Raw genomic sequence first — 26630 nt, 5'->3', positions numbered from 1 at the left:
CTGAGCTGGGCGTGGCCTCATTCTGCACCCTGCTCAGCCACTCGTGGTTGTTGGTTAAATTGGCGAACGGGTTACAATCGCTGCGGCGAGAAATGAGGTACCTACGAGTTCCTTATTTGAGGATCATACACCCCACGCCGAGGAACACCCAACACGGAGTCTTTGACTGCACGGCATTCACCTACAACTTAGTCTCTCATTCTCTGATTGCACCGTACTATACTCAGCGGTAACCAAAACGACCCAGTCAGCAATCGCAACTCATACCTACCGCCCAAGATGACAACACAACCTTCCATGCTTGATGTTGATGTGGAACCGCCGACGTATGACAACACCGTCAGCGACTCCAGGGCTCAGCTTAGCTGTGGAGAGACACCAACCTTGTTCCTGGACAAAACGACAATCTTCGCCCATACCTCGCCACCTCGCGCACTCTATGAGCTGAGCAACGTCGTGACCGACGCAAAGTCATTGGTGTACGGGGTTCAGAAAGTGGTGTACAGAGTGTCTTCAGAAGCTGGCAGCGACAAAGTGAGAACGAGATTAGACCACATCTACGACTTCACGCAGGACCCGCTCAAGGGACTTGAAAGCTTTAGTATGCAACTCAACGATGTCACGGTTATTCAGGGTCAGATGAGCTCCAAGAGGACGTATAAAGAAGTTTACCTCATGCCCGGCGTCTCTGGGTGGAAGGTGAAGGATCACTTCAAAGTCGGGGACAGCGCGGTGCACCAGATGAAGCACCAAGATGAGATCCACTGGAAGAACATGAAGGGAGAGGTTGTCGCTATTGAGTCAATTGCGAAACGAGACAAGGAGAAAAAGCTGTTGGGCATGCCCCAGTTGGATGTCATACTTCCCATGGACCACAAGGAGTTGGACCTATTGGTAACAAGCTGGATGGCGAGGCTCTGGAGGCAGTCAGCTGATGAAACCAAAGACCCCATGACCTGGAAAGACTGTAAGTGTTCTGATCCCCAGCATCGTCTATCGCTTGAAAATCCTGCACAATCACATACTGATTTCTGCATGTACGCAGTCAAAGAGATTTCAAAGATCGCCCTTAGCAGAAACAAGTTGGGAAACACTTGGGCGCTAGGCGGAGCCTAGGGTTGATCTTATAGCGCAGACTATGTGCCTGACGTACCTGAAGTGTTTGCCCATGCAGCAACGTTAGTGGATAGGCCACGAGTGGCGTAGAGATACCCATGATTTCGAGCACAGCAGCGATTAAATAACGAAAGACTTCTGTAGATAGAGGTTTCTTGGGGTTTTATGTCGATGGCAATCTGACTTATGATGGAATCTGAGAATAATTACTTTCAGTACAAGAGCGGCTTGTAAAGCTGAATCTTGCGCTTGGCCGTGACTGCTACTCGCGAATCGGTTGCTTGTCGGAGTTTCTCCTCCCACCCGCTTGTAGTCCCAATTCTAGAGCCATCAGTCCCCAATGTGTGCTATACGATAAGAATTCGCCCCAAGGCTCTTTGAGAGATAAGATGAAGCTTCGAGATTAATGAAGGCCCGATGTAATACTTGAGCTTAATTCTACCCAAGGCATTACACCTTCAAGGGTCGCTTAAGGCCAGTATGGTTAGCAAGGATCCTGCTCCACATTGGGTGGTAAGATAAAATCGACTCTGATAGCTTGTGCCAGTCAAGATATATCGACACACATCCATAAGCACTCTAGGTATCAGCCGGGTATCGTATTCCTCACAGCGCGCCTAGTCTACCAGTAAGACCCCAAACAAGAAAGAATCCCTGATGGCAGCCGCTAAGCACGTGGCCTGACGGTGCGGGGCAGTGGGAAGTGCTAAATGCAGTTGGTGATCATACGATGACCCGACTGACATTATTTCCGCAGTGATGCCGACATACCTTCGGGACCGGGAACTTTGGGACGACAAAGTAACGCCACGAGAGGAGAAAAGCACAGTACGTCGTCACTTACCGGGCTTCCGTTCGCCCAGCCTTCAACTACATAAGTGCGACTCCCCATCTTCAAGCTTCCGCTTCATGTTCCCACCCATCCCTTTGATTACCAGAAGCATAAATCGTTTCTAATAACACTCGACGGCAATACTTACACCTACCACCATGAGAGCCGCAAGATATTACGGCAAGGAGGATATCAGGATCGAGCAGGTTCCAGAGCCACCATGTGGCCCTAATCAGGTCAAGGTGAGATTTCCCCAGTGTTTCCTCCTCAGTACATGGTCCGCCCGGCATCTACCCCGCGCGGGGAAGATGTAGGGACTGTAGCATTACTTTTGGAGTTCAGACTTGACACTGACACGCATTTCGCCTTTCCCCCAGATTGCCCCGGCATTCGTCGGTATCTGCGGGACTGATCTCCACGAATACCTCGGCGGCCCGAACTTCTGCCCCTCCTCTAGACATCCGGTCACAGGCGACCAGATCCCCGTGACGCTTGGCCATGAATTCTCCGGCATCATCAAGGAGATAGGCTCAGATGTCAAGCAGGAGCATCTCAAAATCGGTCTCCCTTGCGCCGTGCAGCCCACCATTTACTGCGGCAAGTGTGCTGCCTGCAAAGCCGGTGCTGAGAATGCGTGCCACACCGGCGGCTTCATCGGACTGAGCGGCTGGGGTGGCGGCCTGAGCGAGGCGGTGTCGGTCCCCGCGGATCAGGTCTTCCCTTTGCCCGAGGGCATTCCTCTCGAGCTGGGCGCCTTGGTGGAGCCGCTTTCGGTAGCTTGGCATGCCGTCTCTGCCACTACCGTCACGTCAGAGTCCAACGTTTTGGTGATGGGAGGCGGTCCGATCGGGCTGGCCGCTGTGCTGTGTTTGAAGGCGAAGGGGGTTTCGAATATCATGGTAGCGGAGATTGCCACCGCCAGGCAAAAGTTCGCAAAGGAGTTTGGAGCAGCACACATCATTGATCCCAAAAGCCAAGATGTTATGGAAGAGGTGATGAAGATTACTGGTGGCATTGGCGCTGATGTCACACTTGACTGCGCAGGTGTACCGGCTAGGTGTGTAGTCTGTCCACTTTTCTTGCAGTCCTTTTGCTAACGCTTGGAATAGTGTGAAAGCTGCGTGCATGGCCGTCAAGACACGCGGCACGGTCATCAATGTTGCGATCTGGGAGAAGGAAATTCCCTTCAACCCGAATTGGGTAACGTGGAGAGAAAGCTCGTATAAGTCTGTACTTGGATATCAGAAGAAAGATTATCAGGCCGTGATTGAGAACTTGAGAACAGGTAAGGAGTCTCGTTCATTCCGATTACGCGAACCGCTACTTACTAATAGGTTGTTAGGAGCCCTCAAGCCTGCCTCCATGATCACGAGGAAGATTTCTTTGGACGATCTTGTAGAGCATGGTATCAAGGCGTTGATTACGGATAAGGATAACCAAGTCAAGGTTTTGGTTGATGTTGGCGCTTCTCTGTGAGAGATGATAACACAGCGTTGTGAGCTGAGGCTGTAAGGGGAGCCATTAGACGGTATGCCGTGACATGGGAAAGGCTTCGAAGGAGCGAAGTTCGAAAATGTATCTTTGCTATGCTTGTACTACGTATTTGTATCGTATGAATCGATGGAACCAAATCCATCTTATGGGTCCTACTTGAGTCTCTATTTCTTGCAGAAGCAGCCACACTTGCCTCCAGCCTCGTTCACACTCTGAAGCACAAAATCAGCCCCGCATTGTCCTTCTTGTCAGCACATGTAACGCAACAGTCTTACTATGCATCTTTTCAGGTAGACAAATCACTCACCTCACGCGGACAAGCCGTCGTGCAAAGCCCCTCGATGCCTCTGCACCCAGCGTTTGAGAGCTGTCTGGAATGTTAAACAGTTAGAATCAGTGTCCAAAATAACCCTAAGCTTACGTTATTGTTGGCAAAGGCTCTGCGGTAGGACTTCTGGGCAGCTGCCTGACCAACCAGAGCCATGGGAAGAATCACCGAGAGAATGCTAGGCAATTGCATTCTCGAACCTTGAGCGGTATTCTACTCAAGTATCAGGGTCTAAACCGAAGATCTCCTGGCTTTTAGAGTCTGTAAAGGGGTGTGCCGAAGAAGCGAGTGGAACCACTCAGCCCCTGAATATTTGTCAAGTTGACGACCTGCTTGAAAGGCCAGAAGTCGGTTGAGCTTCTCTTCCTGCCCTTCTATAGACTAATGGCAGTCGAGCACGAGTACCGACTTTTCTGCCCACCCAAAGACCGTAGGTGCACGGCAGTCAGTCAGTATTGTGGGCACATGTCATGGAAATTTTCCGAACGCCCTGGTCTCGAACAAGATCAGCATATTGAGGTGATTTGAGGAGGATTACAGGCCATCAGAGATTCCGTCAAAGAAAGTTTGGAACAAACGGATCCCACGGATAGTTTGCTGAAATTCTAGGGAATGTCATTTGACGTTCTTTATGATGAGACTCCTCAGATAATTGAACTGATTGAGCTTAACCCGTCCGGAAGGAGAAGTCCGTGTGGATCTTGCCAATTTCCATGGGTTCGGGATAGGAAGATTCTCTATGGCGAGCTCGACAAGGATACTGTTGACTTCCGAATCACACAACGATGGCAAAACGCCCATTTCAACATAGATTGTTTCAAAGAAAGGTCATTGGGAACAAGTATGAGGCGTTTGGATACCCACAAGACTCCCCCCACCCCATCGCCGCGTCGTATTCATACTCATGACTTGGAATATCACTGTTCTGCGACTTTCATCCGATATCTACGGTACCTAGAATGAATCAGGACCTCACCTGGGGCGATAATCACAGCCTCTCGATTTTGTATTCCTAGCAGTACGACAAAATTAAGGATCGTTGATTCGTCCAAGTACCGAGGCACAATAAGACGCTGAGTTTTAAATTCACAGGTCAATAAGTCCAAATAATCTCTCAGTCTTATTTCATTGACGATATGGGATGCTCTCCTAAACAGATAGCCGTCGTATCTACTAAAGCTTACGTGGACAAAGAAACCGGGGATGCTACTTTGAGTGTTCTGCGCTGCCAGCGAAGTTTCGGCTGGCGGAAACGCACAACTTGATTTCACTGGATGACAACTAGGAGTTCTTCACCAATCAGATTCCAGAAAATGAGACAACCGCAATGCGCACCACTCCTCCGTCATTGATCACGAGTTTCTCTCTGTGAAGTTGAAAAAGGAAATGTTTCGAAGCGGGGTTTTCCTCATACTCATACGGAGTAGAGCGACGTAGGGTTTGTTCTTCATAGAGGTCGGCGAGATGGTAACGTTTCGAGGATACGCCTACGAGATTTTGTACACAGGGCCAACGCACTATTCCCACTTCCTGAATCCATGAATTACCTCAAATCATCCGATGAACTTGAAACGTAACGGTTAAACACGACAAACATGATAGCATAGTGGCAGTTGTTATCCACTTATGACGTGATATTGGTTACATCATCGAATGAGATCCACCCATCGTGAGGTTTCCTCTCTATTCCCCTTCTCAACAGACACCCGATTAGCGATCCCTACCACAGATACCGGTGCCCACATTGCGAGCATACGACAAGATGGATGATAATCCATTGTACGGCGGAAGGCCAAACAACCTCCAGCTCATGGACGAGCATCGAAAGCTGAGACAACACGTCAACAAATACGGCAAGGAACTCGAGCTTCTTTGGCGCACATTCGACCAGAAAAAGCGAGAGAGGTTAGTCAATGCCGCCAACGCCGATGACAATGCCCTAAAGCATCGAGGGGACAAGTCTTACAAGCGCCACATGTTTTTCCCCGAGTGGAACCTCCGCGAATTGTGCAAGCCCGGGTCGGATTACCTGTTTGACCTCATGCACCAGCGCAGCAAACCGGACCTCATTGATCAGTACCGGGTCGGGTTATTTGGCTTCGGCGACAAGGAATAGATAGAGAAAAGTATGCGTGATAATCGCCTCAACGTTCCTGGACGCTTCCCGAAATCTTGCTACATTATGTTCGTCGACAGCTCGCAGTACGGAACGGCCACCCAACTGAGCACACCTGAACAGAGAGATGCCATGCAATTAGGGATCAGCATGGGAAACATCGTACCCCAAGATGTTGGAGAAATGATTCTGCTCCGGCAATTATGGACCATGCAATCGCTCAATGACTTGGTGGATACAATTATTGCCGATGTTCATGCGGGCGAGGCTGCCAGAAGTGGCTCTAGCCGTCAGTCAAAGACCTCGCAACAGCAGACTGACGACTTGATTTTCGGCAAACGTCCAAAGAAGCCGAGCAGCACAGACACAGAGGAGATCACGGAGAAAACCATAGAGGAACTCTTGAAGCTCAACATCGGTAGAGAATCGGAGGCGGACGAGTCTCCATTCGCCCCATTAAACAACGCTGCGGAAGAACAAGTGAGGGCTCATGAAGTGTATCTTTCTATGCTCGCAACGGAAGAGGACATGTTCGCTGAGGATGTTCACCGATGGTTCTCTAGTCGATCAGAGCTTGTGGCTGATGACAAGGGTCGCGCTCTTCCGTTACAGGCCGACAAACACAGCAGCGGCGCGGTTCTGGACGCGGCTCATAACGCGGTCAAGAATGTCATTGTTTGGTCGTGGATCGAGTCTCAGATCGCTGACCTCGATTACGCAGTCACCGAGGCACGTGATCAGAATCAACATGAACATTACGATAAATTTTATCAATCGATCTGTCTCCAGGAACTCTCTAATGTCTGTAACTATGAGTACACCCGGACTCAATCCCTTTTAAGGTGGAATCTGTCTAAGGGATCCAAGCTGATGAAGAGGGTAACCAACGGCCTCGACCCCGCTGGAAATTATGCACTCAAGCTCAGGGGCAAGCCCCAGGAGTTCATCAAGAGTGATCCACAGCTTCACATTCTCTTGACCCTTTGCCAACCCGAGACCACAGCAGCCAAAGCCGTTTCGTGGCTCAAGAAGCTGGGAGATTTGTACCAAAAGATACCCCTCGAACGTGAGAAGTTCTCTGAGGAAGTGGTCGACTAGCTGGGAAGCCTCGCAATCATCGTCAATTTTATAGAGAACGCGACCAAGGCTATCTCGATGCCTCCTCCTTCGCGCAGAAAGGGCCAGATGTTGATTATTCGGGCGCAGGAACTTGAAGCTGAAATCAACGAACTCAAGAAGGATCTCGACCTGAGCGAATTTGCCGTCCCCGTTAGCAAGCTCAAAGAGCAAGGCAAAACAGAGGGGGCCTTGAAGCGTCTCGACGAATTTCTTGTTGCTGAGGCCGGTGCTAAGATGAGCGACCTGTACAGTGTTATGTTGACTGAATGCGGGTCCTACTTTGGCGAGCAGCACAGAGACGCCAAGGCCAAAGGGAAGATGGAATGGACACCTCTACCGATCGATACGCCCAAGACTAGGGAGGAGGTTATTGAGCTCCGCAGAACTTCGGCAAAGGATAACGCTAAAGACCCGACTGAGCCTACAAAGCTCTAGAGTTTTGCTATTGGGGCAGTAATCCACTTTTCTGGCCAATAGGAGGCTTTATATTAGCGCGCGGGCTACTTCCCTACATATTTATTAGCTACGCTATTTTAAGAAGTAATAGTCGTACTTACCTACTTATAGTACCTACGGTCGTAATTACCCATAGAAGGTCGTAGCTTTTTCTAGCTACGCCTACTTATAGGTATAATTAATCACTAATAGCGCCCAATTTTATATTATATAATCGCAATAATTAAGTAATTACGACCGTAAGTAGTGCGTACCTTACGTAAGTACGGAATTAGTAGTAGGTACGTGCGCTCAGTAGCCCGTGGGCAGGCGCAGTAGGGCTATTGGACTTGAAGTTCTGTCTAAGCGCTTTAATTGGCTGGAAAAGTGGGTTACTGCCCCAATAGCCAAACGGTACTGCGCCAATAGCAAAACTCAAGCTCTATGATATTATTCATAGCAACAAGTGGGCTGCTGAACTGGACGAAACCGGATTCTATCTTTCTCCCCCAGGCTCGATTCACGTTGACTCGCTTGCGTTTGAAACCTTCACGAAGCTCTTTGGGAACTCCAAACCCGGAAAGCGGATCATATGGGAAGATCTCGAGTACTCGTTGGAAAGAATCGGGTTCTCGTCGAGGTCTATATACGGGATCTGCACTTACTTCATTGCAGACAAGGACATTGCAGAGCTGCCGCTTGCTATCAAACACCCGTACAAGTCGGAAGTCTCTGGCCGAAAGTCTGTCATACTTGCCCGGAGATTGCTGAAGGCTCACGAGTGGAATGCGAGCGCATGTAAGTTGGTTTGATGGATAATCGGCTCTTGAGGTATCATTATATTACAGATTGAACTACCTCTGGAATACGTTCGATAAGTCAACTTCGGTTAGGGGTCGTAAGACATCGTGAAAATAGTCTTGCGTCTTTTTCTATAGCTATGTGAATGTCTAGCAGCTGTTCCTTCGGTTTGTCGCGTTTTATGATGATATAGTACTCTCTTTCATTCCATGTGTAACACCGCTGCTTTTGGATCGGCTTCGCCTAAGCTGCAACTACAATACTGTCAGCTGTTTATAAGCCCATGGTATTCGACAATGTTGAGCTTGAATGATACGTCGCGGCCCGAGTCCGATAGTGTGTCAATAAGACTCGTGTCACGAGTTATGGCACACAGCAATGGGCATACGGAGTGTGGTAAAGTGGCTTAACCTATCAAAGTAGAAGTAGACAAAAGGAAAAGGTCTATATACAGCATGTAAGTGATATACACGTGATATAGCACGTGACGGGCACTTCGTGGTCTGCGGTTACTATCCCTGTTACGTGACAACTCGTGACAGGCCAGGTAACAGCTATGCACGCATCCGCAGAACTTCGTATGAACTTGGTACAGGATGTCAACATGTCACTTTGCAGTTCTTACGTGCGGGACATGCTATCTCGACGTCACATGATATGATTTATCTTTGAACCAGTACCACTCGACACCAGCATGAATCACAATCCAAACCGGGGTATCTGTAAACTCTGGCCTAGGTAATTGTACTTCCGTGTGTTGACTTCCGCTGTCAGGCAATCCCCCCACTTCCCGGCCAAGTTCATCTGTCCCACCATTGGTGCGGCACAAGGTGTCAATAATCTAGTCGATTCGACACCCATCATGTCCTCAATCAACTTGACGAAGCTGGCTGGGTTGGCTGACGCCGCGGCTGAAGCAAATTACCTCAACCAACCCTGCGCATCGCAGGTGATGAGCCAACTTCACTACTCCCCTAAAGTTAACCTTTCTGTCTGACCAAGATACTCGAGAAATCGTTAGCCGAAGATCATGAGCGTGTGAAGCCCTACACTGCATCAGCCACAGAAGTCTACACCCAACCTCGAGTCACTTGCTACATGACCGTGCTACCTTTCCCATCCAAGCACATACGACCACACCCATTGGAAAATTCGGGATCCCGTCCGCTCTCCCATAGACAAGCCAATGAGGGCCAGATTAGTAGTTGAGTCGGTGACGATCAGCGAATACCTGGTGTTGTATGTTTTTGGATTTTGTTCAACCAGGTTCACTGTATGGCACTTATTTACCTGCCCGCCTTGTCCCGCGATTGCAAGTGTTTGAATGGGCGACAGATATTTTATTGTTTCTTATTATGGATAAGAGATCTGTTTCCTCTTAGTTCCTGGAGAAGGGGGTAAAAGCGCATGAGAGTGATAGTGGATCCCATAGTAACCATAATCGACTGACGGGATCACCGTGCATACTATTCTTCGCCTATTTCAGCTAGTTCGGGGGAGAGGATTCTGATGGCTGCACATTTTCGAGTTAAAGTTTAGGTCTTTTCGATTCCTGTTTAGGCGGACGTTTTCTTCTCTGTTTCCATCTCTAATGGATGGCTTTGCCAGGCGAAAGACAAGTTGATGGACGCCTCGGTGATATTTCGCAACACGAATATACTATAGGAACTTAAATTAGATTGTGGCACCCACATCGCAGAATCGGTCATACCGATAAGAACCCCGCGCTTTCCACGGACGCCAGTCCCAACAATAAGTTCAACTTTAAAAGAAGGTAGTTCCCAGAATGCCAGTATATGGTGGTTGTGAACCCTTTTAGACTTGAAGAACCTATTTCAACATAGCACCGCCCATCAAAAGAAGCATAATACACAAGACCCAGTTGACGGTATATTCAGTCTCGATCACAAAGTTTCCCTAAACATATGTGCTTGTAGCTAACATATCCAGTAATACATATTCACACACCATGAAGCCATCAGTCGTCTTCTCAGTTCTGACCTTGGCTCTGGCCAGTCAAGCTTGTGATACGTACAAGTACTGTCACTGCACCAACGCTGATGGAACGCCAAATAGCGGCGCCACGCTTACCGTATGTGGTAACGACCCGTATGTTTACGACAATGGATATGCCGAGTGTAACCACTACGATAACTACTTCTGGGTCGTTAAAGCCATCAACAATTGCGATTTTAGAAAAGCATGCAACAAGAATGGCGCACCTGGAGACTCTAGTTGTAGAGCTAAGGTTGGGGTTTTCAAGGCATAGGATGGTACCCGGTCGTCCATCGCAGAATGGCGCTTGATGCTCTATGGTAGTGCAGACAAGGATCACAGCACAATTTCCAGGAGCCCTTAAATAATGCAGCTTTATGGTCTCCGGTTTTACCCTATCATTCTTGAGAAATTAATGAGAACTCACATCGTGAAAATGGACATGGGTTTCATACTTTGTTTGCATTGCTTTCTACGCAAGATTTGTCAAGCGTTCCCCATTCACTTAGACACATTTTCGTTCATCCATTGAGTCGAAATGCAATCGGTTGCTCCTAGAGAAGACATTAACCTCGAAATGACGCATATTCACATGCTTCATTGCTACTCTTGTGCATTCCTCTCAGCAGGAGATGGCTACCCAAAAATCGAATTTAAGACTGGAAAGATTCTATCTCTGCTTCTATCTCTAATTGCCTCAAAGAATCATTTAAGTTATCCTCCGTCTCATGATAATGATGGTGATGATGATGGTAGTGGTGGTGATAATGATGATGGTGGTGTACAACTTGTTGTGGTGGTCCTACATCTATAGCATGACCCGTCGGCTGACTTGGCAGGTTGTCATCAGAGAAGGCGTAGAGGTACTGCGATGGGGGTACCTTTGAGCAGATTGGATCTGGTGGGAGAGCCGGGGTCTCCAAAGTGATATTTGGAACCGAGAACGATGTTTCTAAGTTGCGCACTGTAGAAGACTGATGTGTTTGTGGTATCCTTGTATCAAACCTGTTCGATCTCCATACTTTAGGAGTGCTGTTGTGACTGTTTGAGGTGGGGTCCCTCAAAGCCTGGTGCAGCGGCTCGGATACGTGGCCAAGATCTAAGCTTGGTGGAAGATTCGAGCTGAGTTAGGAATGGTTTAGGATTGAATCGTATGACGCTGCATCGCCGACAAAGCGAAAGTCGTCCGTATATAGCCCTGTGCTCAAATCCACCATAGATGTGGCTATATCATCGATATCGATGACGTTGCTGATGTCGGTATCAGCTTCAGTTGCTACTCGGAGCGAGTTTAAGGAGGGTTCGGGAGCATCTGATGTCGTAGCATCGCCACGATTCGTTGTGGCAAGTGACCGTGGGGAAGGTGTTCCTGTATCTAGAGGCCTTTTCGATGTTTTTGATAGTGCTCTCCATCTGTTACGACAGGTGAGAGGTGGCCGGCCTGGCAGCTTTGCCGATAAAGCAGACCACCGGTGACCAAGCGTCCGAACACCTTCTCGTAGAATTTCGTCTTCTTGTAGTGACCATCCGCTAAGGCGGTCTTTGACTTTTGGACTCAAGATATCCATGTATCTTTTCGAACATTGGTCATCCTTCCTCCCAGGTATCAGGAGGGCTTCGCATGCGAAATCGGGTATCAGTGAATGACATAACACTCAGGGATCAGAGAACTCTAGCATACCGATGTCGTGCCATGCGGGGCCCATCCGGGCATAAGCCGACAATAGAATCTGATCTTCATGTGTTGTCCATCGACCCTTTTTGATAGACGGATCAAGAGAGTGAAACCATCGCTTTCGACAGTCCTTGTGGTCTGTCAGCCCTCATAGCCATATTGCCTCTGGGAGGTGGAGTGGGTTTAACCTTGGCAGTGCGGTCTTGGAGTGCAGCGGCAATATCCTTCCAGTGTCCCTGGGGGCCTCGTGCGTCTCCGTAGCGAGCAACGAGCGTCTTCAATGTCACATCTTCTTCAGGGGTCCAAATCTTACGTGGTCGTGTGGTGGCGTTGACACGCGGGGAGCATGGCGAAGAGTCTTCTACAGACATGAAAGCAACAGAACAGGTTTGTCTTGTTGTCGGCGGTAACGGCTTCTTTTGGATAGACAAATCGCATCCCGGGTCATAGTGATGCTCCACGTATAAGGCTGCTTCAAGCACAGGATGGACGAAGGATATCTCTGTGGTACTGACCGCTGACCTCATTTGAGACCTGCCCATTTGCTCCCCGCAAAATTTGTGCATGGTTAGGTTGCCAAGTTTCCCCGCATTCGGAGTGGGGGTTAGTGTAGTCGAACCAGGAGCTTCTGACCCGGGCCGGGTCATGGCATTGCGCTACCGAGTCCCGGGCCCGTATATTTTCACCTACGGGATAACACTGGTGGCTCAAGCTGGGTGTGTGAATTCCCGGTTCCTCGGGTGTTGTGAATTCTAGGCATTATCCTACTATACTGGTGTGCGGCTCAAGTAGAGAAGTGCAGGACAAAGAGCGAAGGTGGGAAGTGGGAATCACTCTGAGAATGGTTTCTGAAGCATTCCGTCTTGTCATATTATGGGAGGTGGCATACTGTGAGAGTATATCTTCATTGCATCCATTAGAGACGTCATGTTCGAGTCGTGAGTTGGCTCATACTTCTGAGGAACTTTGTCCTGGGCGTAAGAGCTAGGCATACAACCGAAGTTCCGACTGGGAGATTTCTGCCAAGCGTGGAGTGAGGCGTCATACTGAAGCACAGCCACGTCCGCTGCTTCAGCTTCTGCAACCGGATATCTTGGTGATCACAGATTGAGCAAATTGCTGGTGGCATGCGTAGAATATGAGGGTCACTTGTGAGGCTTAAAGGAGAAGACCGAATAATCGCGAGGGCCAATCTCTAGCAATTTTTAGCAAAGTGAATATCGAACAAATTACGCCTCATGTTGTCCGCCCACCGTTGGTGACGAGAGCCTATAACGTTGTGTTGCTTGCATGCATTAATCTTTGTCTTCGCTATATTTATAATGCTGGTTTACTTGCAGGTGAGTCCAAGTAAGATCCTTTTGTCGCTGCCCTTTCCGGTGGCGCGTATCGAGCGCCTCTCACCGAAGTTGGGAAGGACCATCTGCTGTCGGTTGTCTCCGAGTCTTACGCCAAGGCAGCGGTGCATGGCAGACAGCCTCCTTAAGCCATGAGGTGTCCCGTCGATCTTGAGGTACGTACTTGCATTCGTCTTATGTGCCCGACCAGATGCCTGTTTCTGGCCTACTGTCTACAAACCGCATCATTCCCGCTTGCCTTACTGACAGTCACGTACCTGGAGATACCAGGATTGTACTCCTACAAATGTATGTGGGCCAATGACAAGCCGCCAACCTTTCCTGTGATGCTTGCAGAGGGCCTTGAGCTAACTACATCTGACGGGTGTGCCTCATAAGGGGCGCCGCCTTGCTGGGATGCTACGGAAAAGTGGACGTCTGTTGGTTCGAGTGGGCGTGGGAATAAAGCCAGTTCCTATCAATTTGACGCCCCAAAGCCTCAGAAGCCAAAATAAAAAGAAGTAGTTTGCTCTGCTTGACACTGTCCATACCAAATACTTAAGTGCCCCAAGGTCCGTCGTGTTTGCGATAAAATCCTGCACCCAACCAGCTTCTTAACCTTACCTTTTCTATTCCAATTGAAAGTCGCTTGATGCAATTCGATCCTGGTACAGCATCTCCGCAACTTCACCATGGGGACCAGCGGCTTTGTCTTCAAGCATGTCTTCTCCCTTCTGTTCAATATTCTCTTCCACCTCTACCAGGCCTTTTACATGTACATGCCTTGGAACGAGTCAATGTCCAAAGAAAATGGCACAGCCTTTTCAAACTCCTTCAGTGACATTGAAATAGCAAAGGCTGTTTTTGATACAGCTTATGGGACTGTTTTGAGGCAAGAAGGGAAGGACATCCAATGGTTGGACCTGTGCAGATATGCTAGTACGCGTGATGTGATTGAAGTAAGTCTATCCCATACGCCGACTAAAAGAGACTCGGTAGCTTGAGACAGGAGGTATGTCTCTCTTCTTGTACGTGTAACTTACCACCATTGAACTTTCCAGATCCGGTTGCAAGAGGCTGGATGGGAAGACGCCGGCGACAAATTGCAACTAGCTTTCGACAGGTTCCATAACGAGATGGAGCCCCTCAACGAGACACAGGCGACATGGGCGAAAATCGTCGAGGCGACCAATTTCACCTATGTGACATCCAAATTTAGGCCGTTTCTCGACGCATCGCTAGACACAGAAGAGGAGCAAGACTATGCTCGGAAGGCACTGTGCAAGATCTTTGGTGTTCGGGGCACTCTGAAGGTGAAGCAAGAGACACAAAACATGTATGAGTCCAGGCGGATCGTGATCCAAAACGCCGAAGTAAGTTATCTATATTCTGAGCGCCATAATAGAGTCTTAGCGTCTCGTTGACATGAAGAGAACAACCGCTGATTGAATGACCAAGGCTGCCTGGCTCAACACAGACCGGAAGACTCTCATCGAGTTCGTCAGCAGGTTGGCGGTGCTTGTTGACCATGAAGACGAAGATGCAAGATGGGCGGACTTGCATAAGATGGCAGGGACGGATGAGAATTTGAGAGAAGCGCTTGATGACCATCGTCATGCGGTAAAAGACGAGCTTTGAATCAGGCGATGCCTGACCCCGATCGAAGGTTTCTGACCCTTGACACCGAGCTGTCATATCTCCAAGGCTTGATTAAACTGTGCATGTACCTTAACTCGAGTTGGTCGAATTGGCGTAGCAGAACGTGGGACACCGCAGTTGTTGAAACCTAGTTAGTCGCATTCAGAGTACTTTTCAAATCATTGACACATTCTTCCATGTTCAGTCAGTTCACACATAGGAAATTCGAGCAGGGCTTGTGTACGAGCTAGTGCGGGGTGGTGTTGGCCCATAATCCCACGCGATGACGAGGATGAGCTACGCAGAGCTTGGTTGAAAATTATGTAGTATAAAAGGCTACTAGAGAGGTAAGGTAGACCCAAAGAATATTCTTTCGTAATATTGCAAAATGACATGACCTGGCGAAGTGCCGTTTTCCCTCGATAATCCGGTAGTTGAAGAAGCAGAATCTTAAGTCGTAACATAATGGTTGTAGTCGCTGATTACAACCGGCAGCCTGAATTGGCAAGTTGGGGGGAATCTACCACATCATCACACTCGCGAGCAAGAATCCAACAATGAATGCTGCCCTTGAGTTGCCTCCCAATTTAGGCGCCGCGTTCTCGTCCGTCTCGACAGCCACGCCGGCGGAGTTGGTCTTTGTTGATCCGGATGAGCCTGAGGTGGAGGCGCCCGGTGTGTAGTCTGCTGCGATACCGTCGATGGGGTGAGCGTAGGCTTGTGCGGGCGTTGTTGTCGCGACCCAGGCGATGGTGGTGGAGAGTTCCTCGGGGTTGTAGACGGTGACGGTGGCGGTCTGGCTCAGGTCAAAGTTGCTGTAGCAAGTGCCGCCGTAAGCCGGGCGATCGGCGTCGGCGGTCTTGGCGGGTGCAGCGAAGGTGAAGCCGCTGTTAGGTAGAGTTAGCATCTTGGACATAATCTTGGCTATTCTTGGCTCAGATCGTAGGGCTAGGGGAACTTACGAAGCGCAGCAGGCAATGTATCCGCTTGACCAGGTGCTGCTCTCTGTGCTGTATCCGCTCGGGCAAACGAGAGGGCTCATGAAGGGTGCGATGGAGCTGGAGGCGGATAGGGCGGATGAGTAGCCGTTAACCCATTGCGTGGGATGGCAGGCTGAGAGGGTCGAGTTGGGCAGAGGTACGGGCTCGTTAATCCAGATCTTCTCGAGGGCGCCGACCAACATGGTCAAGTGGTTCTCGGTACATTCTGCGGGCGGCGTGAAGGTCGTCGTGAGTGCCACCGTCGCGACGGGCACGGGAGTGCCGGTCGGTGCGGTGGTGACGGCAGGGGCGGCTACCTCGGCGGTTCGGACGGCCATTATGACGGACTTGGTATAGGTTTACAGGTAGTTATAGCTGTAAATTCGGTATAAAGAGCGGACGTTGAATAACGATTATGATAATCAACTGGATCGTTGTTTGCTGATCTTAAACTTTACGAATAAGTCTAAGTTAAAAGAGTGGAAGGGGTGGGAAAGTTGTTGATCAAAAGAATGTGGTGGCCGGAAACTCGCAAAGAAGATACTACGCGCGCAACGGGTAAGGGAAGAGAGAAACGGAGGCAAATGGACCACTGGCGCAATGGTAAACACCCAGGAGTTTTATCGAAATTCTCGATGGGACTGCACAATGCAACCTCCCACGCGGCAAGTGGGTTCGCATGGCAAACAAATCAGGAGTTTTTGTCGAAATTCTTGGTTGCCAAACTGCGACCCTCCCCCCGACCCAAGTGGGTTCGAGAAAGGGGCGCAGACTTGTCCGGCCGGCCCAGGCCAGACCACTCGCAGTCTCGCAGTCTCTCTCTCTCTATCTCTCTTCTCGCTTCGAGGACTCGAGTCGCCACTAAAGCAGGCATGCCGCCGAGAGGTGCATTTGGCACCCTCCAGTTAAAGCTGTTGGGGAACACAAAGAAAATGCATGTGGTTTCTCGTGTACGTTCGTTTCTATCTTTACCTACCTACCTGAGACTAGGTACGTAGCTAAGGCACGTCTCTCACCGGGCCGCAATTTGCTTTTTTGTAGTGGTCTGAACTGAGACACCGTTGAATTAACCCGTTGTTGAATAGCCTTGGAAGTTTGGAAGGACTTGGAGCGGACAGTCGAAGACACCGCGCTCTATTTTGTAATTCAGCTCGCTCGGTTTGGCTAAAGGTCCGATTCATTTCGATCGTCACGTCACAAACAGTGGGCACCTTTGTCCCGGAGGCCCGCTCGGTTTTCCCCCGGTGAGAGCTCCCGCGCACACCGCGGACTGGATTGTCGGATCTACACAATCCTCCCGTGACTCTCCTCGGCACTAAAGCTTGCACTGCCGCGAGCCCGTTCTCGTTGGCAGCTGCTGCTTGGTTTCAGGCAGGATGATTGGTAGATTGCGAGGGCATTGACCTCCTCTTTTCGCGTGAGGCTCTACGGTCCAACGGTTCACCTTGAGTGAACCTGGTTTTATGGGGAGAAGCGGGGAGCAAATCTGCCAGGTACCCACAGGACTCGTGGCTCTTTTCGTGTGCAAACAATGTGAAGTTGGGAAGTTCTGCCCCGTCACTTCTCAAGGGCATGTTGGTGATGGAAGCAGTCATGATCAAGACTCCATTTTGCCGTCTTAAGAGGGCTCGATGCGGAGGCGCGGCAGAGTTGTTTCTAGGCGCGCTGCAAGATGTAACGCCTTGGTAAAGCTTCTTTGGATGATGAAGTACTCCACTGTCCACGGTTAGGAAGTTGGGAATCTCACTTGGCTTGCCAAGACGACAATCTGAAGAAAGGGGGAAATGGTGTTACGTAACGCATCTCTAGTGCCAAGCTTGTAGGTAACGTGACCCGAGACTGTTGGCATCGCATGAAGGGTGACATAATAGTTAAGTTCTCGTTGGCTGCCATGCTTAGAATAATCGGTTTATTCACGCGGCCATCTCATGGTCTGGTTCTGCTAGCAAAAGTCCACATCCATCTGGGCAAAGATGCCGGGAGATCGGCCGAGAATTTCTGTCAAAAAAACAGTAATCATCGATCGCACTAACACCGCATCCTTCAGTCAAAATACCCACTCTGCCAGGGCTTCGAGGACTCTTTGCGTGGTCTAGTGCAGGAACCAGCGAGTTAGTGGATCTACTAAGCAAGCCACCCGGGAAGGAAGAGTCGAAAAATTCCAGTTGGTGACGTTGATCAATCTAGATTTTTCTTCCTTGTGGCTTACCCTAGTGAGGCATTAGACGACCGTTTTTGCAAGCCAAAAAGATCAATCTGGGCCTTAAAGATGACCTAAGCAACCTCTAAGACTTATGATCTCGGGTAACTGTAACGTTCTTCAATTGAGTCGGATCTGCACGGATATCTTCATTGGGTAAAGTTGATGCTATGCATGCAAACAACACAAGTTGCATTGCCTCTGCAATCGCAGTAGTATGAAGTAGTGCATAGCAAGGTGGTTTTTCCTTTATTTTTTCATTTTCTTAGTTCGAATTGCGGCTATAGACGACTTCCTCGTCCTGTCTGGCCTCTCGAAGCTCCATAGGTTTGATGCCAAACGCTCGTGTTTGTTATTGTACACCTTTACCCTCATTCTGACAATAAATTTGCTTTCCTCTCAATTGTCGACTCAACATGATCATTATTCAAACACATGGCAGACCGCGGTATGCTGAGACGTTAATGCGCATCCCTCGCGGAAACCGAACAAGAATACATTTCCCGCAGAAGTACGTATTTGATCAATCTGATTACTTGAGAGCCCCTGCTCACATACGGTCAAGCTGAAGAGTCTCGGTGTTGTGGATTTACTATGGGCAGTCCGTTATCACGACGTCTAATGCGAGTTTAATGTTGAGAATCAACTGAAAATGCCATCTACAGGAACGGGTGCTTACTGGAATGCCAGTTTATAGAGTAAGTGAGAAGAAATCGTTCCGATAATCTGGGGGCTTTGGTTTTGGTGGTGGCTGAGCCCGTCTGGAGTAAAGTTAAAGATCGGTTATTGGTAGACGTCGCAGACACGGCATTTAGAACAGTATGTAGAGTCTGCGGACGTCTCATAGTGTGCCTATCACATGTATCATTCAGTCGTCGGGCTAGGTAGAAAACATCGATGCTACAGGGTAATCAATTGTTGCTTATGCCCTGCTGGTTTAGGCAGTTGACGGTTGACACCGTTCTCTCAGACGACATGGATCTTCGCACCCATAAGAAGACGCAAGACCGGGAGCTAGGTGAAGACGTGCCACTTGCAGAGAGGGACGAGTAGAAAAGCACGAATTAGATTAGCTCAGTTAAATGAACGCCCAGAGCCTTGGGTCACGGCGAACGGGAATCTCGGTACCGGTTCCGACCAACATTGCTGTGTAATCCGGACCATCATCCTCCGTCGATCCACCCGGAGCCATGGCTGGTGATCCTCCCGACCTCAAAAAGCCTGACGATTCGCCTATCGGTCGTAACATAGCAACATCACGGCCGGTGTGTCGCCGGCGTGGCAGTCTTGGCTTCTCGTCAGCTGGCCCAACTCGCCTTCAACGGGAAACCCTCCGGGAAGAAGAGAACACTCGGGATGTCAGCATCTGATAGTTCAATCAAGGAAAGAAACTCCTATATATATCCCTCCAGTTCATTGCTTTAACTCTACTTGACCACTACCTTAATCAAGCCGAGCGCGTTTGAGCAGATATTCATTCTTTCGTCCAGCCACTCTCCGACCAAAAAACGCCTAGCCCAAACCCACGATGAAGGTTCTCATTCCTCTCCTGACGGCCAGCATAGCTAGTGCCCACACCATTTTCTCGTCCCTCGAAGTCGGCGGCACGAATCAGGGCGTCGGCAACGGCGTTCGCGTTCCCTCCTACAACGGCCCTATCGAAGATGTGACCTCCAACTCTCTCGCATGCAACGGCGCTCCCAACCCCACGACGCCCACTTCCAAGGTCATCATCGTTCAGGCCGGGCAGAACGTCACCGCCATCTGGCGTTACATGCTCAGCTCCACCGGCTCTGCGCCCGCGGATGTCATGGACAGCAGTCACAAGGGCCCGACCATTGCGTATCTGAAGAAGGTCAGCGACGCTACTACCGATTCTGGCGTCGGAGATGGCTGGTTCAAGATCCAGCAGGACGGCTACAGCGGTGGTGTTTGGGGGACCGAAAAGGTCATCGACGGCCAGGGACGTCACAGCATCAAGATTCCAGAGTGTATCGCTCCTGGACAGTATCTCCTTCGCGCGGAAATGATTGCCCTGCACGGTGCTGGCAGCTACCCGGGTGCCCAATTCTACATGGAATGTGCTCAGATCAACGTTGTTGGAGGCACTGGCACCAAGACTCCCTCGACTGTCAGCTTGCCTGGCGCGTACAAGGTTAGCGGTTGTGCTTCTAGATATTAAATATCTTAACTTCGAGTATAACCACTAACTACATTATCCTTAGGGTACCGACCCTGGAGTCACAATCAACATCTGTAAGTCTTCCAAAGTTCTCTCTTTGGCATTCATCGACCACATTTCAGCTGACAAGAACGTTTCTAGACTGGCCCCCGGTTGAGTCCTACACGATTCCCGGCCCTAGCCTGTTCACGTGCTAGATAAGCAATCTTGGATACACGGATAACTTGGATGGGACCTTGGCTTGGTTGATTTAGGCTATCTTACTTGTAACTAGTCGCATCCAACTTTCTCTAGTGATGGTGGCAGAAAGCCTACATCATTTGAATAAGATAAAAGATCCGGAAAAGTCATTCACTCCTAACTGACGTGAGACTTTTAACAAATCAATTATTAAAGAAGGACGAAAAAAATCAATGACAGCGATATTGGGCCTTCGCTCGGAAAAATTCACTCGCCATGGCATTGATGCGTGTAGATGTCTCTATCTCCGTTTAAGCGACTACAAAATATCGTGAACTACAAAGGTGCCACAGTCCAAGTCATGAAATGATGATGAACGGACCCCCCCCCCCCCCTTCTTCCGGTGTCTGCTGCATTTAGTAACGGAGATACAACACCATATTGGTATTGATAGGTCACTGTCTGCTTTCTCTTCTTCAATAACACATGGCAAGCACTTCATTCCTGCGAAACTTCAACGACAAGCGCCCAAGGAACTCTTCCAAGCTTAGACTACCAGGCATAGCTTTTTCCTCCCTAGCTTTGCAAAGCACAGCGGACTTAAGAACTTTCACCACACCCGAACCAACAGAAACAAACATGTCCTACGAATCTCGTTGTACAAGTGGCATGTTGGGCGCTCGAACCGGACGTAGAAGCTCGCACTTGCCAGTTGAGATTCTACTTCGAATCGCTCCTCATCTCGAATCCGGCTATGAGTCTTCAGACCTGGCAGATTGGCAGAGGGGTCTGGAATTGATTGCCTGGAGAAATCTTTCGAGTTTCTGTCTTGTTGGCCCAGCATGGCGGGCAGTTGGCCAGGTATCTCTATTCCGACACTATAGGGCGACGAAAACTTTACCGCTGTTTGTCAGATCTCTTATTGAGTTCCCTGACCTTGGAGAACTTGTGGAGTCTGTTTCTCTGGACAGCTTCTCTTATGATACCTTCCGCGGATATCAAGAAGTGGCGATGATATTGAAAGAAAGAAGTAAAGAGCTTGGAATCGAGTTTCCCCGCGATGAAGATACGATGAATCTGCCGCAGTGGATTGTCACAAGCAACAAAGTGCAGTCATTCTTGGCGACTATGTTGCTGGCACACACGCCTCGGGCGAAGCATGTAAAGCTGCCAGTACAATGGTCGGGTGAAGTCCTAAGGAACCTCGTGGCTGCTGGGAACGGTTCAACAATGCCATCGCCACAAAACCCACGCACCAGCTTCAAAGATCTAGTACACTTGACCCTTGGCAAACCGGACTCTCCAGGGGGAGGAGGGTGGGAGTTCCTCCATGACACCAGCGAATACTGGTGCGCGCTTCAACTCGCGCCGAACCTGACCTCTCTCGCTCTCTTCGACTTCTTTCCAATCAAATCTACTCTAGAGCCTAGTCTTCAGGTTTTGTTCGCAAACCTAACGAGTCTAAGAATTGGTGGAAGCTTGCGTAATACTCAATCGTTCGTAGACCACTTTGAGTCGGTTTCTAGAGTCTGCAGATTTCTAGAAGAGATTCAGATCATCCTGCCGCAGCACCCGGGCCAACTAGAGAATTTGCTGGACTCGTTACAGCCTTTCGCAGCTACTCTCAAACGGCTACGACTGAGTATCGATATAGGTACTACGCCTATCGAGCTTCCATTGTGGAGGTGGGATGGCCTGAATTTGTTGCAAAAGCTCACCTGCCTGGATACTTTGCGATTGGATTTCAACCACGCCCTCTGTCGCGACCATGTCACGCCCTTTCCATCCGAGCCCGTCCGAACAGAGGAGTTTTTCGATTCATTGCCGACTTCACTACGTACACTATTCTTGCCAGGGTGCAACTGGGCCATTAGAAACCCGATGAACTACACGATCCGACGTGAGTACCACACAATGGAGAGATTGGTGACAAGAATACGACGTGGTGATCTTCCGGAACTCCGAACCCTGCACATCGCTTGCAGCCGTCGAGCTCCATCCCCTTTCTTCGGACAACTTGAGGATTTAGGTGTCGAAGTTGTTCATTACAAGCATCATGCGACATTGTGTGGTGGTGACCTTGCTGCTCTGGATGTTGAGAATTGGAAACTACTCTAGGCAGGAGAATAGGGAGATATGGGCGAACGGCTAAGAGGCAGCTTATATGTCCGACAATGCATTGCGAAGGAATTCGGTTCATGCATCAGACAGTTCATCAGATTGGTGAATCCGATTTCCTCTTCTGAGTCTTGACATACACTTGTGAACTATCTTAGATAGGTACAATGCTTTTCACTGGAGGGTGGAAAGGGAACCATTAATCATGAATGGCAAACATTATGCAAATTTCCACAACTTTGATTTATGTGCATGCAACGTCTACGCAGCCACGCCTACCCGGTCAAAGTCCGGCGCCCAAGCACTTCCCACGCCCGAAATGCTAATGGTGTTGGCGCCGCCGGCCGTGAAACCTGTCAACTCAACTGCGTATCCCTTGAAAACATCCGCGGACCAGTTGTAACCGCTAAGAGGAAAGCTGACCGTCTGCGCGGCGCCCCCGTTGACACTGATGGACGCCAGCCTCTCGTTGTTGCTGCCTCCCAGGTACCCGACGTCACCGTTGATGTAGTCGAACAGTACGGTCTGCGTGCCGGCCTTGGACGTTGAGACGTTGGACAGTACAACGCGGCCATTGGAGGAGCCGCCGAGGTTGCCGACCTTGTTCGAGGATGTGCAGCCAGAGCAGGACTGCAGGTTTGCGCCAGATGACAGCGAGCCGGTGGCGACAGAGACGTAGTTGTACTTCGCACCAGCGGCAGTTGAGCGCTGGATGTTGGAGAGGCGAAGTGCAAGGGAACCGTGTGCGTTGACTTGCGCAGAGTAGCTGTTGGCGTTGGTGACGGACTTTGACGTCCAAAGGTCCTTGACCGTGGCGGAGGTGATGCCGAGATCGGCGAGCTGGACAGTCAGCGTGCGGGCGGCATTGCTCAGGTCCACGACAAGGACAGCGACATCTCCGTTGGCGAGATCACCAGCCCAGAGGTCGCGGTTACCGGTCCAGCGCTGAACTAGCTTGATCGGCTTGACGGCTGAATCCTGGTTGATGGCGATAAGGTCCTTGTTTTGCAAGACGGCCACGGCCTGATTAGAGAGAGCGGCAAGATCGGTGGAGATCATGAGCGCAGACTTGAGCATGGCCCAGGACGCAAAGTGGGTGGCTTGCTCGTCGAAAGTCATGCCCGTGTTGCCGACTTCGAGAAGGTCAGCATCAGCGATGTTGCCCGGTCCGACGATGCCGGACTTGACAATGTGAATAGCTTGGTTGTAGATTCGGTAAACGTTGCCCCAGCCCGTGGCAATGTCGTCCGACAGTCGGAACGAGGTCGAGATGCCCTTCGTCCATTGTGCGGGCCCCTGGAGGCCGCTGGAAGCCGAATAGGGGGTTCCCCATTGGCAGATCAGCATGCCCGGAATGCCAACTCGTTGAAGTTCTTTCCACATGACGGTGAAGCGCGAGACAAAATCGGTTCGCGGATCCTTCGGCGCATTCTGCGATCCGTTGGGACCGTCGGCATAGCAGTTGTCATCTGAGAGCAAATCGTAGTCAGCGCATGCCGCGTGGCACTAGTGGCACAGTTGCCAATTATGGCCTGCGGAACTCACACTTGAGATACTCTGTGTTGAGAGTCTTGAAAAAGTCGGCATCGGCGGCTTCGTGACCGAGTGAGCCCAAGACAGGACTTGGGACCTGCGGGTCGCACATGCGCACGCCAGCGTCGGAGTACATGGTCCATTTCATGCCTTTAGACCTCGCAAGATCGCTCAAGGGCTTGAGGCCCTGGGGGAACGCGTTGGTGTCGACCTTCAACGCGCCCGATGTGGCATTTCGCTGGCCATCTCTGGAGGCCCAGCCGCAGTCGATCTGAAAGTACTTGTAGCCCGCGGTGACGAAGCCTCGGTCAGCCAAGGAATTGATGGCAGCTGTGATGCCGGCATTGGTCGGGCTACAGGAGACCTGATTGTACGAATTCCATCCCATCACGGGCGTCGACTGGAAAGACTGACTCGCGGCCAGAGAGGCACCCCCGAGGCCGAGGAGGAGGAAGCTTGAGATGCCCATGATGAGTGTGGAAAATGAGACTCAGACGCTTTAGCTTTGAAGACGTGCAGCGCTCGATTCTTGACGCGATTCAGTGTTAGACATTCCCATCGTCGCCTTAAATACTTTCAAGAGTCGCGAAGTCCAAAATACGGCGGCAACTCAACCGCACGATGATGGACTTGCGCGCCAATAGAGACGATGGTGGCTAGGACGCTTCAAGTTAGCGAAGCCGGCAGACGGTCGCTTTTAAGAGAGGACCTGCCGCATGGGATCTGCAATGAAACATCGTATTCATGGGGTTGGCCGGGGCTCGGGTTCGGAAATGAAATCATCGTCTTTGGGGTGCATACGGCCACTCCACGAGACCTACCCCAATCTGATCTAAGGTACCCGCTTCCCCACAGAGTAAATGAAGCTTTTCTAGCTTTCTTAAGTCAGGGTCGGGGAAGCATTAGTGTCGCCTGATGGCGATCGGCAGCAATCCTCGGGGCGTTGAGTCGCGAACAGTCGCGAACCCGCAGCAGAGATCCAATTCAACGGTCGGTCGTTACCATCCCGGCGCTTGTAGGAACTCAGCGTCGCGTTTACGACGGGTAACGGCAGTGAGCACACCTGGGCCCTTCCTTGATGCGCCGCGGGCCGCGGACTAGACCGGAGGGTAATCCATGCTCCCCAGAAATGGCTCACAAGCCGAGCACCGGCGAAGCCGACTCTGGGGTAGTCTCTTTGATTATGATAGCTCATTCCATCAGATCACCCAGCCTGTGACCTCGTGTCTTTCTCGACACAGGGTACGAAGTCAAGTAGGTGGACTACCACTTCAAATAGAGGTTTCCCAGTAGAGGAATGTCAAACACAATAAGTTGTCTTTCAAGCAAGGAGTGAATAGAGAAAAAGAACAACTACAAGTCAAATCATTCAAAGAGAAATGACTGAGCAACTTGCTTGATTTCCACCTGAATAATAGTTATCCAGTCGCGAGGAAGCCCCTCGCCCTATCCCCATGCATGATTACTTCAGCTATCTTGGCGCAGTTCTCCAACCCCTCAATTACCCCTCCTAGGCTAATGTCCGATGCCTTCGCATTCGTTGCTCCCTGCCTAGGTATCAACTGACTATTGCATCTTAAGTGCGGTGCTTGAACTCATTATTTGAACGCGTCCCAATCACACATCATCCGCCATGCCACTGTACAAGCCACCCAATCCCGGTGCACCTGTCCTTTCGCAGTTCTCGCTGAAAGGCAAGGTCGCAGCCGTTACGGGCGGCGCCAGAGGCATTGGCCTTGAGATCGTTCGGGGCCTCGCCGAAGCCGGCGCTGATGTAGCTCTCATCTACGCGACCAGCAAAGACGCCGTCGACATCGCTAGCCAAATTGCCAAGGACACGGGTGTGAGCGTTCGCGCTTACCAGAGCGACGTTCGGTCTCGAGCCTCAATTGCTGCCACGGTTGACCAGATTGTTCAAGACTTTGGGCACCTTGATGTTATGGTTGCAAACTCTGGCGTCTGCGCTGATATTCCCAGCCTTGAGTACACCGAAGAGACGTGGAAAGACAACAATAGTGTCAACCTCGATGGCGTCATGTGGACGGCGCAGGCTGCCGGGAAGGTCTTCAAGCAACAGGGGCGCGGCAATCTGATTATCACTGCGTCAGTCAGTGCTACACTCGTTAATGTTCCTCAGCGACAGGCTGCCTACAACTCTTCAAAGGCAGCCGCCGTACACTTGGCCAAGAGTCTCGCGGTAGAGTGGGTGGACTTCGCACGGGTCAATAGTGTTTCTCCGGGCTTTATTGAAACGGAGAGTGAGTCCATGGCCTGTCCTCCCATAAAATTCGAACTAGCACTGACTAAAATCCACATCAGTGTTGTATGTTCAACCAAAGGAGCGCTTCGATAAGTGGATGGAGATGATTCCCGGCAAGCGAATGGCAGAGACATCTGAGCTCAAAGGCGTAAGACAGAGTGCAGTAGTCACACGGTCGGTCTGTGTTTGCTAACCACAAGATATAGGTTTATGTTTTCTTGGCAAGCGATGCATGCTGCTACATGACTGGTGCCGATATCATCGTTGATGGGGGATATACCCTGACATAGA

The 26630-nt window shown here is 50.3% G+C and overlaps 10 protein-coding genes across 10 annotated transcripts; 7 read left to right on the top strand and 3 right to left on the bottom strand.

The window, feature by feature from the left end:
* The first annotated feature begins 104 nt into the window (after positions 1–104).
* On the top strand, positions 105–1345 carry HER10_EVM0004230 (uncharacterized protein). Its single transcript, XM_035473882.1, has 2 exons — positions 105–967; positions 1046–1345. The coding sequence occupies exons 1-2, from the start codon at positions 280–282 to the stop codon at positions 1114–1116; spliced, it is 759 nt and encodes a 252-aa protein (XP_035326762.1). The 5' UTR covers positions 105–279; the 3' UTR covers positions 1117–1345.
* A 358-nt stretch (positions 1346–1703) lies between these two features.
* HER10_EVM0000145 (uncharacterized protein) lies at positions 1704–3626 on the top strand. The gene is made up of 4 exons (XM_035469939.1): positions 1704–2190; positions 2326–3005; positions 3058–3233; positions 3291–3626. Exons 1-4 carry the CDS (start codon positions 2107–2109, stop codon positions 3422–3424), a joined length of 1074 nt encoding a protein of 357 aa, XP_035326418.1. The 5' UTR covers positions 1704–2106; the 3' UTR covers positions 3425–3626.
* A 1906-nt stretch (positions 3627–5532) lies between these two features.
* Positions 5533–7440, top strand: HER10_EVM0006719 (ipa protein; the record flags this gene model as incomplete). Its single annotated transcript, XM_035476297.1, has 3 exons — positions 5533–5853; positions 5887–6975; positions 7021–7440. 3 exons carry the CDS (start codon positions 5533–5535, stop codon positions 7438–7440), a joined length of 1830 nt encoding a protein of 609 aa, XP_035326933.1.
* A 2770-nt stretch (positions 7441–10210) lies between these two features.
* HER10_EVM0004862 (uncharacterized protein) lies at positions 10211–10510 on the top strand (the record flags this gene model as incomplete). Its single annotated transcript, XM_035474491.1, has 1 exon — positions 10211–10510. The coding sequence occupies one exon, from the start codon at positions 10211–10213 to the stop codon at positions 10508–10510; it is 300 nt and encodes a 99-aa protein (XP_035326814.1).
* An 853-nt stretch (positions 10511–11363) lies between these two features.
* On the bottom strand, positions 11364–12282 carry HER10_EVM0001906 (transcription factor; the record flags this gene model as incomplete). The annotated part of the gene is made up of 3 exons (XM_035471639.1): positions 11364–11851; positions 11918–12041; positions 12100–12282. 3 exons carry the CDS (start codon positions 12280–12282, stop codon positions 11364–11366), a joined length of 795 nt encoding a protein of 264 aa, XP_035326572.1.
* A 1658-nt stretch (positions 12283–13940) lies between these two features.
* Positions 13941–14886, top strand: HER10_EVM0006467 (uncharacterized protein; the record flags this gene model as incomplete). Its single annotated transcript, XM_035476050.1, has 3 exons — positions 13941–14207; positions 14310–14621; positions 14707–14886. 3 exons carry the CDS (start codon positions 13941–13943, stop codon positions 14884–14886), a joined length of 759 nt encoding a protein of 252 aa, XP_035326918.1.
* Positions 14887–15279: 393 nt separating this feature from the next.
* Positions 15280–16438, bottom strand: HER10_EVM0002420 (uncharacterized protein). The gene is made up of 2 exons (XM_035472132.1): positions 15849–16438; positions 15280–15773 (listed from the first exon to the last, which is right to left on the bottom strand). The coding sequence occupies exons 1-2, from the start codon at positions 16202–16204 to the stop codon at positions 15407–15409; spliced, it is 723 nt and encodes a 240-aa protein (XP_035326615.1). The 5' UTR covers positions 16205–16438; the 3' UTR covers positions 15280–15406.
* Positions 16439–19594: 3156 nt separating this feature from the next.
* On the top strand, positions 19595–20445 carry HER10_EVM0006713 (glycosyl hydrolase family 61; the record flags this gene model as incomplete). The annotated part of the gene is made up of 2 exons (XM_035476292.1): positions 19595–20231; positions 20390–20445. The coding sequence occupies 2 exons, from the start codon at positions 19595–19597 to the stop codon at positions 20443–20445; spliced, it is 693 nt and encodes a 230-aa protein (XP_035326932.1).
* Positions 20446–22807: 2362 nt separating this feature from the next.
* Positions 22808–24548, bottom strand: HER10_EVM0012414 (uncharacterized protein; the record flags this gene model as incomplete). The annotated part of the gene is made up of 2 exons (XM_035481810.1): positions 22808–24015; positions 24092–24548. The coding sequence occupies 2 exons, from the start codon at positions 24546–24548 to the stop codon at positions 22808–22810; spliced, it is 1665 nt and encodes a 554-aa protein (XP_035327394.1).
* Positions 24549–25625: 1077 nt separating this feature from the next.
* On the top strand, positions 25626–26629 carry HER10_EVM0011421 (short chain dehydrogenase; the record flags this gene model as incomplete). The annotated part of the gene is made up of 3 exons (XM_035480854.1): positions 25626–26337; positions 26399–26487; positions 26546–26629. The coding sequence occupies exons 1-3, from the start codon at positions 25713–25715 to the stop codon at positions 26627–26629; spliced, it is 798 nt and encodes a 265-aa protein (XP_035327308.1). The 5' UTR covers positions 25626–25712.
* Between the last annotated feature and the right edge of the window lies 1 nt (position 26630).

This window comes from Colletotrichum scovillei (assembly GCF_011075155.1).
Source record: "Colletotrichum scovillei strain TJNH1 chromosome Unknown Contig00011, whole genome shotgun sequence".
Taxonomy (NCBI): domain Eukaryota; kingdom Fungi; phylum Ascomycota; class Sordariomycetes; order Glomerellales; family Glomerellaceae; genus Colletotrichum; species Colletotrichum scovillei.
Note: the sequence above shows the minus strand (reverse complement) of the source record. Positions and strands in the feature narration are given on the sequence as shown.

Coding starts and splice junctions, on each gene's coding strand:
- HER10_EVM0004230 (XM_035473882.1), top strand. CDS start 280: ATGACAACACAACCTTCCATGCTTGATGTTGATGTGGAACCGCCGACG. Junction 968..1,045: donor CCCCATGACCTGGAAAGACT/GTAAGTGTTCTG, acceptor GCATGTACGCAG/TCAAAGAGATTTCAAAGATC.
- HER10_EVM0002420 (XM_035472132.1), bottom strand. CDS start 16,204: ATGGCCGTCCGAACCGCCGAGGTAGCCGCCCCTGCCGTCACCACCGCA. Junction 15,774..15,848: donor TACATTGCCTGCTGCGCTTC/GTAAGTTCCCCT, acceptor TCTACCTAACAG/CGGCTTCACCTTCGCTGCAC.
- HER10_EVM0000145 (XM_035469939.1), top strand. CDS start 2,107: ATGAGAGCCGCAAGATATTACGGCAAGGAGGATATCAGGATCGAGCAG. Junction 2,191..2,325: donor GTGGCCCTAATCAGGTCAAG/GTGAGATTTCCC, acceptor CCTTTCCCCCAG/ATTGCCCCGGCATTCGTCGG. Junction 3,234..3,290: donor GATTGAGAACTTGAGAACAG/GTAAGGAGTCTC, acceptor ATAGGTTGTTAG/GAGCCCTCAAGCCTGCCTCC.